The 13,309-nt window shown below is 44.3% G+C and overlaps 2 protein-coding genes across 2 annotated transcripts; both read right to left on the reverse strand.

The window, feature by feature from the left end:
* Window positions 1–4,726: 4,726 nt before the first annotated feature.
* Window positions 4,727–6,302, reverse strand: K441DRAFT_584100 (uncharacterized protein; the record flags this gene model as incomplete). Its single annotated transcript, XM_067644533.1, has 2 exons — window positions 4,727–5,470; window positions 5,850–6,302. The coding sequence occupies 2 exons, from the start codon at window positions 6,300–6,302 to the stop codon at window positions 4,727–4,729; spliced, it is 1,197 nt and encodes a 398-aa protein (XP_067499006.1).
* Window positions 6,303–7,403: 1,101 nt separating this feature from the next.
* Window positions 7,404–10,023, reverse strand: K441DRAFT_279098 (uncharacterized protein). Its single transcript, XM_067640919.1, has 13 exons — window positions 9,712–10,023; window positions 9,635–9,652; window positions 9,549–9,561; window positions 9,417–9,432; window positions 9,267–9,277; window positions 9,147–9,217; window positions 9,061–9,095; window positions 8,924–9,009; window positions 8,780–8,870; window positions 8,598–8,727; window positions 8,479–8,535; window positions 8,363–8,411; window positions 7,404–8,141 (listed from the first exon to the last, which is right to left on the reverse strand). Exons 1-13 carry the CDS (start codon window positions 9,815–9,817, stop codon window positions 7,802–7,804), a joined length of 1,023 nt encoding a protein of 340 aa, XP_067499007.1. The 5' UTR covers window positions 9,818–10,023; the 3' UTR covers window positions 7,404–7,801.
* Window positions 10,024–13,309: the final 3,286 nt, after the last annotated feature.

Genomic DNA, 13,309 nt, shown 5'->3' on the forward strand with positions numbered 1-13,309 from the left:
CGTATACGTAGTATTAATCGTACGCTCTACATTCTGGTATATACGCAAGAGTAAAAATTTTAATACTTGCCCGCAATAAAGGGGGGGGGGGGTAAGGGCCTCTAGGAAGCCGTCGACCTTGACAAATAACTACAACACCATGCCAAGACTAGTTATGTAGCTTATATAAGCCATATCGCGAATATCCATTCATATCGCGATATTTTAGCTCCCTTAATGATAACCATTGATATTTAGTCAAAATATCAATCCATTCATCACTGGGACCACTGCTAAGGTGTAAACTGGCACTACCGAGCCATCCTTTTGGAACGTTGCAGCGAGTCTGACAACTTTGTAGGCTATACCACCGCTGTGTAAGGGAGAATGTTAGCGGGGAGGCAACTAAAGGAAGTTATCAAGGGAGCAGGGTGGGAATAGGAGGCCGATGTGCTGGGTAATGGCAGGCCGTTCTTCGCTACCTTCAAAGGGCTATTACGCGCCTCAACCCCCAATTTCCTACATCACGAGGTGCCAACCGCCGCTTCCGCCACAAAGAGCCAGCCATATTTTGGAGATGATGATCCATCAGACCCAGTTCATTATATTCGCGATCCTCAAAAACTAATTGCATACCTTGTTCCTCCCCTAAAGCCATACCTTCATAGACCAGTGATGGAATTATATTGGAGCGCGCTAGCACGCCAATTGGCGCGGAGTTAGCGTGCTAGCTTGTTTAGGTAACCGCTAAGCTTAGTTAGGTATAAACATCTGGATGGCCACTGGAGCGCTGGCGTACTCCACTCCACGCCAATCCAATTCCATCGCTATCCAAGCCGCCAGAAGGTCAGAAGGAAGATCGTATGCACAAAATACACCGCAAATGGGAGGAAGATGTACGATCGGGCAAGACCAGCATCGCTAAGACGGCAAGCTGGCAAGGTGTTAAGAGCAAAGCTACAAATGGCATGAGTTGGGCCATGTCGCAGACCAAGTCAGCCAATCTGGAGTTTCTAAACCGCATTGTGAATGACAGGAAAAGTGGTGGCCAGCACACCGATTCTCACGCTGGGGATAGTGTTTCTGAAGGCAAGACAACTTATAAGACTAGGATTACAAGAAATGGTGCTGATCTACCCCAGTGCTGTTATTAATATTCAATATCAGTATTAGGCCGTATTGATATTGATATTGAATAGTAGTTCAATATTAAAAAGATATTGAATATTAAATATAGTACAGTCTTGGTATGGCATTTTAATTAAAAGTAGGCCCTATACGCCCCTAAGCTTTAGTAAGGCTTTAAACTAGCTGCTCCCCCGTAACCGCCCCCCCACTACTACCATTAAGTTCGTGATCCTTGGCGTAGTGTAGTAGGTGTTAGCTGCTTTCTAGATTCTGCTAAGAGCTTAGAAGCCTCTTATACTACATTCGTCGCCATAAGCCTCCCGCCGGCGGTAATATTACTTAGTAGCCAACTCTTTAAGCACTCCATATGTTTAATATTTGTACTCCCTAGTAATATACGGTCCTATAAGATTGTTCGCTGTATACCTAAGAAGATTCGTTCTACCTCTACCAATATTAACGGTATAGATAGTATATTAATAGCCATTTAAGAAAGTTGTGGGTAGTTAGCTCTACAAGTTAGATTAAGCCACTACTATAGTGCCGTGCCTTAGATTAAAATAGGCTTTAATTTAATAAAGTCTTTATACTTGTCTTTTACGCTATTAGTGATATTAAGCATGTATATATAGAATTTAGTTTTAAAAGGCTTAGTAGAGCAATTAGTAGAGGCAACTTTTGGCTTAACTTTATAATATATATATTACTCCTCCTAAAGCTTCCTTACTGCCGTAAATAATTACTTATACCACTTCTTATTCTAGTGTCTCTTAATATAGACTTTCTAATATAAGGGGTAAAGGAGGATTAAAGCGGCGTATGCGGAAGTATTATTAGTAAGCTTATAGTATTTATTAAAGGTATACTAGCTTATAATAATAGCAGTAAGAAGATATAGATTTTTATAATATTAATCCTATTAATTACTAATTAGTAGAGCCTTAGTTATAACTAAAAAGCTTACCTTTAAATGCTTATAGTGTTTAATAAGTATATCTATTATATATAGCGTCTGGTTAATTAATAAGAAGTTGCCTTAGTTTATTATTGTTACCTTATGAAACGGCTTTAAAAAAGCGTATGTTTTATTAATTATATTCTAATCTTCTAGTAAGAGACAGTCGTCTTTTACTTTTTTATACTAATCGCAATAGTACGTGTTAATTACCGTTTAAATACTTTTACTCTTAATAGCTTTAAGTATAGTATACTACAAGTTCCACTAGGTATTGTTATCTAAAGGAATTAATTACTTAGCTAAGGTTTTAAACTTATTCTAGCGAGCCTCTAACGCGCGAATATATATAATAAGGTTATAAACTTTATTAAGTATACCAATCTCTCTTTAGCCTATAGCTTATGCCTCCTTTATCTTCTATACGAGCTTCTTATTAATTATTAAGTTCTTATTAAGCTAAACTTACTAAAGGGCTTTATTAATTGCTTCTTTATCTTTAAGGTAGAGGAAGGCCTAAAGGGTAAGGTTAATAACGTAGCCACTATATTAAATTTAGTGGTAAACTAGGTCCTAATAAGGGAGCTTTTTTTTCTAAAGGCCTATAAAAATAAAGCAATACATTTTATTATTTAAGCCGTGATTATTGCTGTATATATAGCCAATCTTACCTATAATATTGTAGCTCTTAGCGATATAAAGAAAGGCAACGGCCTAGTCCTTACTACTATATAAGGGAAGTTCTAGTAGAGTAAGCAGAGCCTTTTATAACTACCTTATTTCTGCTTTAATAAATAAGTAATAATTGCTTAAAAGGAATAGTAGTTTAGTAACGTCTATATATTAATTAAGAAGTAGATTTTTAAGAGAGAGTTTTAAAGCTTTAATTTTAGGATATCGCGATATACTATATACGACTACTTAATTAGCTTTAGTATAGTTACTCTTATATTAATTATAACTTCCTTTATAGTATAATTAACTATTATAAGCAACGCGTGTAGTTCTAGCTAGGTAGCTATATTATATAGTAGACTTTATATAGTAATAAGCTGTATAAGAGCTTTATTAAAGGCGTTGCGATTAATAGTAGCTTAAAGAGTTCGCTCTTCTTAAGCTTCGTAATTAACCTGTCTAGAGGCTTATAAGCTGTTTAGTATATTTAAGAGGCGCTCCTCTTATAATTACTTCACTTAAACCTCTCTAGCTTAAATCTCTATACTGTGCTTTTTAGCTAAGTAGGCGCAAACAGATATTAAGGAGGCAGAATTCTATTTATATATTAAGCAGTACCATATTTAATTCTTACTATCGTAAATAGCTTTATAAGGGAGAGGGTTACGGGCAAGCTGCTATATAGAAGTAGCTAACTTGCGCCTTTTATAAGGCGACTTTAGGGTAGTTGCTAGTATAGAGTCGCTTAACGCGTTATTATTGCCGCTAGAGTAAGTAAACTAATTAGAATTAAGCTTAGAAATAGCAGAAGATAATATATCGTTATTATTAATTACGTTAGTAGATAAGGGAGGTATAGCGTTAATTAAGGGCAGAGTGTAGGGGGGGTAGTAAAAATCGTTAAAATTAATAATATTATGCGCGATGTCTTATAAAGTCTAATTTAATATTTAGTAAATTTTACTTTCTATAGGTTTACCTATTAAATTTAAAATATATACGTATTGTAAGGAGGCCCGAGAGTTATTTACCGATATATCTACCTTTATTTTACCACCTTAACTCTAAAAATATTTAATATTTAATATCTTTTAGTATTGAACATATCGTATTAATATTAATATTGATCGTTCAATATTCAATATTCAATATTAGTAATCAATACTCAATACTGATAACAGCACTGATCTACCCAGCTACCATTCTTGGTACTGAAGAGGAATCAGAAGTGAGTTCATTAACTCGATGATGCAGTCGAAGACTAAAGCACAGAGAGATGCTGTGATTGCCGCAGGCCTAATACCAGTCTCTTTTGCCATCGATGTGCTGGCAACTATTATCTGGCCTTTCGGTGGTTTGCTCGAAATTGACTCCGTATGGGCGTATTCGTCTATTCGCGGCGCGAAAACCGCAAGGTCAACCAAGACCGTATGGAGGTTGGAACTGAGTGGAAGTGTATAATTACTACAATGGTTAAGAGTTAAAACCGCAAATTTATATCGTCATTATGTCGACACCCCTATTGGCAATAATAGTCGTGTGAATTTGCTCAGACTTCAATACTCAATTTTGAACCCACGAAAACTAAACCGCGGTTCCATGCAATCGAAACTATGGACGGTCACATAACAAACGATATACGAATTTTTGACAGTCATATGAGACAAGGAATAGCCAACCGACGAACATAAAGATATCTCTTAAATTTGTGTGAGCGATCCGATGTTGTAAAGAAGCGCACTTCAGACACTCCTCTATCGTCTGGCCGCTCCTGGAATAATTCATCTAGTCAGACGAAATAGTCTATGTGGAGAAATAGTATCCCTATCATTTGGTATTCAGATTACTGTATCTCGCCAAGTCGCTTTCAGCTTACCTTTTTCTTCAACAGCAGATGTTCATGTGCCTAGTTTTGTTTTATATCTTTTGCCATCCTCCCAAAGGCCCATCTTGCTTTAAAAAAAGCATCGTCTTTATCCTACTCCCTCTTTATGAAGCGGCTTGCTTGAACCCATCTGCTCGTCCAGACCCAACAACCCCCGCCTGCGCAACTTTCGCCTCCTCACTCGACACAACCAAAACCTTCTTTAACTGCTCAATCTCTGCATCTCCCAATCCGCATAGTGCTCGCATATAGCCCTCAGCACTGCCCCACTCCCTCTCAATCATCTCTAACGCGGAAATCATACTCTCCTTCTTGGCGCCGAGCATTCTCATTGCCGCCGCACGGCCTTTCTCCAAAACCTCGGGCCGGATCTCCTCTTCCTCAGCGCCACCGACTTTCTCGTCGCCGCCGAGATGCGGGCCCCTCTTCTGTAGCAGCGTTGCAAGTTCCGACATGCTCATACCTGTGCCGGTTATTTGAGACAGCGTGAACTTCCTAAAGTCCGGGCTGTTCATCAGCCGCTCAACTAACTTCTCCCTTGCGGGAAGCAGACCCTGCTCGGTTAGGTTATACTCCGCAGCAATTATCTCTCTTGGCACACCTAGCAGCTCGAGTATTAGGCCGAAGAAGATGCCGGTGCGGTCTTTACCTGCAGTGCAATGGATTAACGCGCCAAGGGGAGGCTTTGAAGAGGTAGCGAGGGGTGGGATTGGGGCCGAGGGAGAGTTAGAGAGGAATAATGAGTTGCGTTGAGGAGAGGGAGGTGGTAGAGAAGCAAGATAGAGCAGTATGGTGCGGAAGGCCGGCCCCGCATGGGTGAGGATATCGTGATAAGCGTGTGCGAAGCCCTGAAAGAATAATTAGCTTGGTGGGGGAATGGGTTACAAAATAGAACGAAAAGGGGTAGAGGTGATACAGCATGAAAAAAGAAAGAGTAATACGGAATCTTTAACTTCCAGATTAATCTTTAGAACCAGCTACTACTGCCGCACAGAGGCGCGAGTGAGTGATGATGAAGAAGCACACTGCTTCCTCTGCTAACCTTTTCCAAAGGTCGCTGAGAGGAGTTGTCCTTCTGACTTCTCATTTATTGTGCACCCCAGACCCTTGCTTTTCTCATTGGCATAGGATGTGTCATCTTTTTGCCCATTTCCACTCTATACTGGTTCTAGACCATGCCATCCACATCAAAGACAAAGTGCAAATAACAAGTGGAAGTTAGCCTACCTCAACACTCTCCCCCATATATTTCATGTACCTATCCGCTAGTCTCTCGGGACTGTAATCGTCATCCGCAAAAACTGGACACCATTCCCTCTCGATGCCCTCCTGCTCCACCATATGGATCCAGCCATCCCTCGCACCCGTAACATCTTTTGGAATCCCTTCCTCTCCTACCTCCTGCGTTTTGCCGTCTACTGCCCCTCGCCAGCCTTTCTCGACCTCGATCCTCGAGCGTAGGTCGAAGACTTTTTTTACGCCAATTGCTTTTACTTGCGTCCAGCCGGCGCTATCTAGTTGGGATACCTCGGCGCTGCGGAAGAGGATGCCGGGACGGACTTTGTGGCCGGTGGACGTAGGGAGGCCGCCGGGATAGAGCGCTGCGTCGCGGAAGTTATCTATATGGGGGATGGTGAAAAATGGAGGAGAAGGGAGTGGAGCTGCTTCGAGAGTAGCCATGATGTCGATAACTCGAGAGTGGGGGATTTGAGGAGATAATAGGTGCGGCTGCTGGAGACCTGACGCCTGAAGTTTAGAGGAATATGTAGACTGTTAAGAAGGACTTAAAGCGCTGGCTGGACTTCTGAAGCTACTGCTAAATTGGTGCGGAGATAAGACTGTGAGAGTGAAACTAGGAGAAAAGGCCGCGGTGAGCGATGACACATAACTATGGCTACTGAGCAAGGTCGAGAGAGGTGGTCAATAGAGGGCATTCGGAATTGAAGAAGGCCAAGGGCAAAAGGATATACAGCTCCGTATTGGTATCAAAGACGGCGAAGCAATGGCTTAACGGTGAGCTTTCTGCCACCGAGGTTCCAAGTGCCGGGGAGGGAGTCGTGGCTGCCAAGAACCCCGCTGCATGAGCTTCGACCGTGGATGCCAAGGGCCCGCTTTGTGTCGGCGTTCAGAAGGCCTTGAAGCGGCCAGTGGTCGCCTCATGCTTGCGAACGTGCCCTCGTAGACGTGAGAGCTATTCGGGAGTGCACGCTCCGGCTGGGGGCTTGGCTTCTTACATAAAAACCCACCCTCCTCTCGTCAGAGACCACACTAGATTTGACATTGAAATACTTGAAGTCTTTTAAGTAGGCAAGCCAAACTAGTCTCAATTCATTTTTACCAGTCATCGCTCTTCTGATTTCGGAGGACAAGCTAAGTTTTGTCATGAAGTTCCTATCATTGAAGCAGCAAATAGTGAGATTAAGGAGGCCGGCACTACGTTTAGAGTAGACAACTCCAACTTCATCATAACAACGATACGAGACAGCGCCCTAGGGTCGTAAAGCATTTTCAGATTTCCGTAACTCCTCAAGTTTGATCCATATACCCTAGCCGGTCCTCGGCCACCTCCATTTACCAGCCATACCAACCGTACTCCGTAGTCAAGCAAACAACAGCCTCGACCTTTTCCAGCTCATACCACCAGTCGCTTATCCAGCACTTGCTTTTCATCTAGTTGTATATATCAATCAGTTCCAGAAACAATTTCCCTTACATTGCCACTCTGAAAGCCCACCCCGCACCAGTCCACTTAGTAAAAGTACCAGAAAACCATAAACACAAATCATTTAACGCCGGCCGTAGTTCTATCTGACCTAGAAAATATTTTACCAAAAAAGATCAAACAAAAGGGTAATACATAAACGTAGTACGGAAATAGACATCCAGCCTTTTCTTTCTTTTCAATGGAAATAAAACTTCAAGAAAACCCCAAAAAGATACTCTCGACGTTAGAGGAAGCAGAAAGATAAGCTCAACGTGCAAATAAGAGGTGGTAAGGAGTCAATCGGTGCACTTTTGGTATTCGGTACAACAAAGCTTGAAAGTAGGAACTAAGTATACGCAAGGGTATGCGGCAGCCCTCGAGAATATTGAATAATGTCATAATTCATCTGGGAAAGCAGTAGCTGTTGGCGCCTCAAGCCAACAAAGCGGAGCTACTACAGCCCTGCTCTTAAATGTTAGGCTCGGCCTGCAGATTCCCCAGCTGCTATGCCAGCATCTCGGACCCCTCTCTCAAGATCGATATTATGGAGGTCTGGGAGATCCAAGGAAGGACCTGCTCGAGTGATATCGGACTTATTTTTGCACTTTTCTAATGTTGCAATCGTCTCAAACGATTCTCTTGGAATTGTATCAACAATATCTGTGGTGCCGGCTGTATCTGGCCTTGAAGGATCAGATGTGGCAGCCATATATTCGTCGTAGGTTTTGCCAGCCTTCTTGGCGGCATGCCGTATATGACGAGTGCGATAAAGCCAGACAAATTGGGAGGCGAATATGCCGAGCTCGAGGAAGAGACTAGCGCGGAGATTAGCACGGTATTGCGCTTCCAGGGTTAGTAATATTGGATAAAGGACAGGTGAGATAAGATGGTTTGAAGTTCCGAGGTTTAGTTAGGAAGTTGCCCAAATTTTGAAACATCAAATACGGAAATAAAAAGGATTTTGTGCACAAAATCCCGGTGGTTAAGAGAGCTTAATGGCGCTGTAGGAGCATGGGATATATGAAGTATCACGAACCAGACAATGTAGAGTGTTCCGCCAAGATAGTCAAATGTGTTTTGAGCAACTAAAAGAGTAATTAGTAAATGGGCTCTTAAGTTCTGAAACTACGGGACGTATTTGACTAGCCATACCTAGTGCCGCCAACGAAAAGAACGCTCCAAACCAGTCTATGGTAAGAAAGATGAAGTCTAAACAATGTCAATATATGTTCTACATCTTGGATAGGCTGCCTTTTTGAAGGATCTCATACTGATGCCAATAACCCGACCTCCACGCTTCGCTAGTTCATAGTATGGCGGGATGAGGCCGGCGGCTAAGATAACAGACGCGATGACGCCGATCATGGTGAGAGGCCAGGAGACTCCTCTCGAATAGGGACCCTAGAGGAATTTAGAGAAAGAATTCATAGTGTGAGAGCTTTGAGAATAATACTCGTAAGGTTAGAATCAGAATGGCCTCAACAACTCCAAATCCAACAGCCAGTATGATGGTGATTAATGAGGCAGTCCAAGTTCTCCAGCCACTGTAACTAAATCAGTAAACTTCGAAGGTAGCTGAGGCATTCCAGGAACTCACTTGTGGTAAACAAGTGTTTGGCCCCAGCAAACTAGGCACAGGAGACCGAAGCACTGCGGCTGGACTTGGATTGGGATATTAAAGTTCTGTTGGTTGTTAGAAAAGTCATGTGTGGGATAGAGTCAATCAGAACTGGCCTGTACGACGGAATAGATGCCGAATGGCACAGCGCCTAGCATATTTCAGCTGTGCCTGCAAAATAGGACGTATATATCGCGCATACATGAAGCCCAGAGCATGACCATCAAGCCAGGAAGACCATCGGTCTCCTTTAGTCGCCAGTTGTGCCATATTCTTCACATGGTCAGCATATTCTCACGTTTTCAGACAGCCTCACACATACTGAGGAATGAGCTGGTGGCACGATGTTAGCTTTTTGTTCATGCTGAGAGAATAAATGTCAATGGAGGCCTTACAAGTGGAAGTTAGCCTACCTCAACACTCTCCCCCATATATTTCATGCTGAGAGAATAAATGTCAATGGAGGCCTTACCTGAACGCACCAGCACCTTCATCGCGCCCGAAAGCGTCAGCAACTGCAGTCTCCTAGAGCATTTCCATCTTGACATACACTAGATGAATGTGAGTGAAGAGCGAATGAACTGTAAGTGGCGAGTCTCCTTACCAGTGCCAATTGTCTACGTGTCCATAGTGTGTTGGTTAGGGATCCATTACTTATTGCACTACGGCAGGCAGATGTAGTGAACGTACCCCTAGAATGTTCGCAGCCTTCCGGGTCAAAATATCAGCATGGGAATGGAGCTCGGCTTTTGCACGAAATTACGCACAGGCGGGATTGAAGTCTGAGGGGCCATAGCAAGCCAGCGCTGACGTAACGGAAGCCGTAAATAGTATCGAGGCGGGGGATTGGGAATCAAGTTGAGGTTTGGGCATCAGCCTAAGACAGAAAAGGAAGATTCAGGTACTGGTGGGAGGAGCAGAGAAAGAGCACAGTCAAGCAGCGTGAAAAAAGATTATATTCTTAAATGAAAAAAATGCAAAAATGCGAGCTCAGCAGTGGCGCTTTCCCAAAGGCTAAGTGAAGACGTTGACCTTCACATTCACCACCCCTCCAGGGCGCCACGACGACGACAGCAGAGACAAAGTCAACCGGCCCATGGAGCCGGCGTGTGCTTGACAGCATATCACAGATGTGTGATTCAATAAGTTCCTCCGCGATGACAGGTTGCTCTGAGGGATTTCCAGGTCAGGCGCCGTGGCCGCCCGCTAAAAGCGCAGGTCCAACGTTAGGTGAGCAGTAGACAGAGTTGGGGCAAAAGTTTAGCAATGGTCTGGTCGGGGGGAAGTCATTCCCTGCATCCGCTGCTCGGACTCATGCCCATGGTGGTTGGAAGTGTAGCGGTCTCGCAGTGCCTCTGGCTCGTGCACGACGATTGGCGAGCCATCTGAAAGCCAGCGCAGGGATGCATTTCCCATCTTGGCCACAGGCACTCGAATTCGGCCCTGGGAGTGGAAGCTTGGCACGGTCGCTGGCCAACGCTATTGATTCGTCTCGCTCTCGCCTGGGCCGACGCCCGCATGCGATCCTTATCAGCTGACGATCGTCCAGCGTTCCACGGGAGCCTGCCAGCCAGGTGAAAAGCATGCTGGGACAGGCGATGATGCTCTGAGACAGGCGCGGCCATCATCTTGCCAGCGCTGGACGGGGATAGAGTGAGACCAAGGCGGGGATAATCGATTTGGCTGCGGCGAATCTGGGACGAGAGGAGGCTCCGCAGCGTGCACGCATTTCACGCTTTTCGCACCTTTCACGCTTCCCCATCCGAGCGCGCCGGCAATCGACAGCCAGACTGTCAGCTGGCCTCGTTGCGGGTAACTGGGCACCGTCCGCACGGTGACTCGCAAAAAAAAAGAGCGGCTGATGCGCTACATGCCTGTTAATTCCTCCTTGGCGTGTGGAGTCGGCTAGGGGACTAGTGGAGTAGTGGAGTAGTGGAGCAGTGCACGCTGGGTCAGAGCAGGTCACAGCAACAGGAGGAGCAGCAGGAACAGGAGCAGGAGCAGGAGCAGGAGCGGCAAAAGCCAGCTGCGGAGAGGTTCTAGAGGTGCAAGAGATATGCCATGACTTCACATAACAAAGGTATTGCAAATGTAACAATACTCGCGTGCCATGAACCGAAACACAATTTGGCATTTCCTAACTGTTGCTTGTGTGTGTGCTGCTGCTGCTGTGTGCTGCACGTCATTCTCGGCAGGTGTGCCTCCATTAGGGAGGGTCTGCCAGAGATTGCACTCGATAATTGACGCTATTTTGGCGTGCATAGCCACAACCTAGACCTAGTTAAGAAGTTACATCCGCGAATCGTCAGCCTCAATAGTGAAGAGTTTAATATGTGGTTTGACGACGTATCTGGTTAGATCTCGATAACTAAGCACGGTCTTCACCTCTTATGGCAAATGCCATACATAGGTGTATCACACTGTAGAGCTTAATACAGCGAATTTAATAGTATTTAAAATTAGAATTTTCGAATAGATGTTTAACCTATGGTGAATACATTTTTGTATCGTGTCCCGCTCCACGTCGCCATATGGCCAAAAAGACAGACAGTGCTCGCGAATCTACGCGACTGTTGCGGGATCTAATATGTACTCTTACAATTTTCTTGCGTTCTACCAGTCGCATTATAATAATTCGCGATCAAAGCTACTCCTTATCCCTCCCCCTTATCTACTAGCTTTGCAAAACCGTAGATCTACTTTACTATATGCATCGCCTCTACAAAGTCTATATAGAATCTCTCATTTTGATTATCTCATTCCTAGACCTTCTACCGAGGTTTTACTATCACGCTAAACCGTATTAAGAAAACAACCGTTAGAAGGTCTAATACACCGTCTAATTTTTGATTTGTGTCCCTTGACCCGCTGAGGGCCATTACTCGGTCGCGTCGCGCGCGACGATAGTGACGGAGTTAGAGGTATTAATATAATTAAGCTTAAAGTAGTTATATATAGGTTATCTAACCCCGCACTATCCCTTAACCCGCTGAGGTACAATGCCAAGCTGCACCTCTCTCCCATACGCCAATTATTGCTGCAGCGCGACGAGCCAGGATCAGGAAATAGTCAAAATTCGCGTGGCTTTACACCTAATCGCGAATAAGTTAATTCTGTATTAGCATAGATACAAAAATTCCAGTAGAGCTTTATAACTTACCAGATATAAATAAGAGGATATTTAGATATAAATAATAGAACGGCAGCGGCGATATGGGAGCAATTGGACGGTTAGGAACATGTAAAGCGGATCTATAGGCAATATATTGGCTAGATTATAGCTTTTCTACTATAAATATTAAGGTAGGGGGCCAAACGGTAAAAATTGGCGATGGTTAATAACTTTGCCTCTATCCTTTCCAGCGTCAAAATGCGTCCTACGGTTATCGATAAGAGCTAGCCAATAGAATCAATGGGATCAAGGCTCCGTGACCACACGCATATTTTTGAAGGGGTAAAGTCCTTAGAGCTAGCAGTGGCTACTCTGGCGTTCGCGCACGGGCTACCTCTCGTAGGACGCTGACGTTGGAAGGGATAATCGGTGCTTTGTTTAAACTAAAATGCAGCAACATCCACTAGGCTGATTATAATATTTTTTACAGCGTTTAATTTGTCGTGTAAAGATCTAAAATATTGCGTCGGGTGGTGGTTAATTAGGAGATTAAAATTTAGTAAGAGGTGCGAATCTTGTATGAGAATCGCATATAAAATCACGGGGCAATCCTAACAAAAATTTAAACAGCGCCTCAGACGTACATCATCTAAGCTTACGTAAGCTGACTTGTGATTGGTGGACATCTATAATACTGAGTAACCCTTATGCACAGTTGTGTGGCTCGTCAATCTCTAGCGTCAATATTGGGCAGACCCTCCCTATTGCAAGGGCCCATAAACTTTACGGGAAAGGCTGGAAGTCATGTCAGGGCCACCGGCAGCCCGCAGAGCGAGTTTTGCTCGCCTTCCACACACACCATGACTGGATGCTGTATATACCTATCAGTATCCGTCCTGGAGCCGCGGAAACCGCGACAATGTTTGTTGGGACCGGCCTCAACCTGTTTGGAATCCAATCGCCATGGATCGACGAACTCAAGTTCGCCATCACGCTTGAAATGCCTTTCGTCCAACCCGCCGTTGCAACCCGGAGTCTCGTGAGTAGACGTCAATTCGTAAATGCCCGCTTGCGGAATGCGATCCACCTTTTCTGCATTGCTGGATCCTCTATCAAGCGCCTATTTGAGTGTCATGGGTGTCGTCCCGCTGCAGAGTCCCGCTGGCTGCCGTCAGCACAGAGAGCCCTTTACCGTCCCCGCTCTAGCTGCCTCGAGTTTCGACCTCTCGCGCGTTTTGCGAGAGAAAGCTTTG

This window comes from Cenococcum geophilum (genome assembly GCF_001692895.1).
Source record: "Cenococcum geophilum 1.58 unplaced genomic scaffold K441scaffold_56, whole genome shotgun sequence".
Taxonomy (NCBI): Eukaryota; Fungi; Ascomycota; class Dothideomycetes; order Gloniales; family Gloniaceae; genus Cenococcum; species Cenococcum geophilum.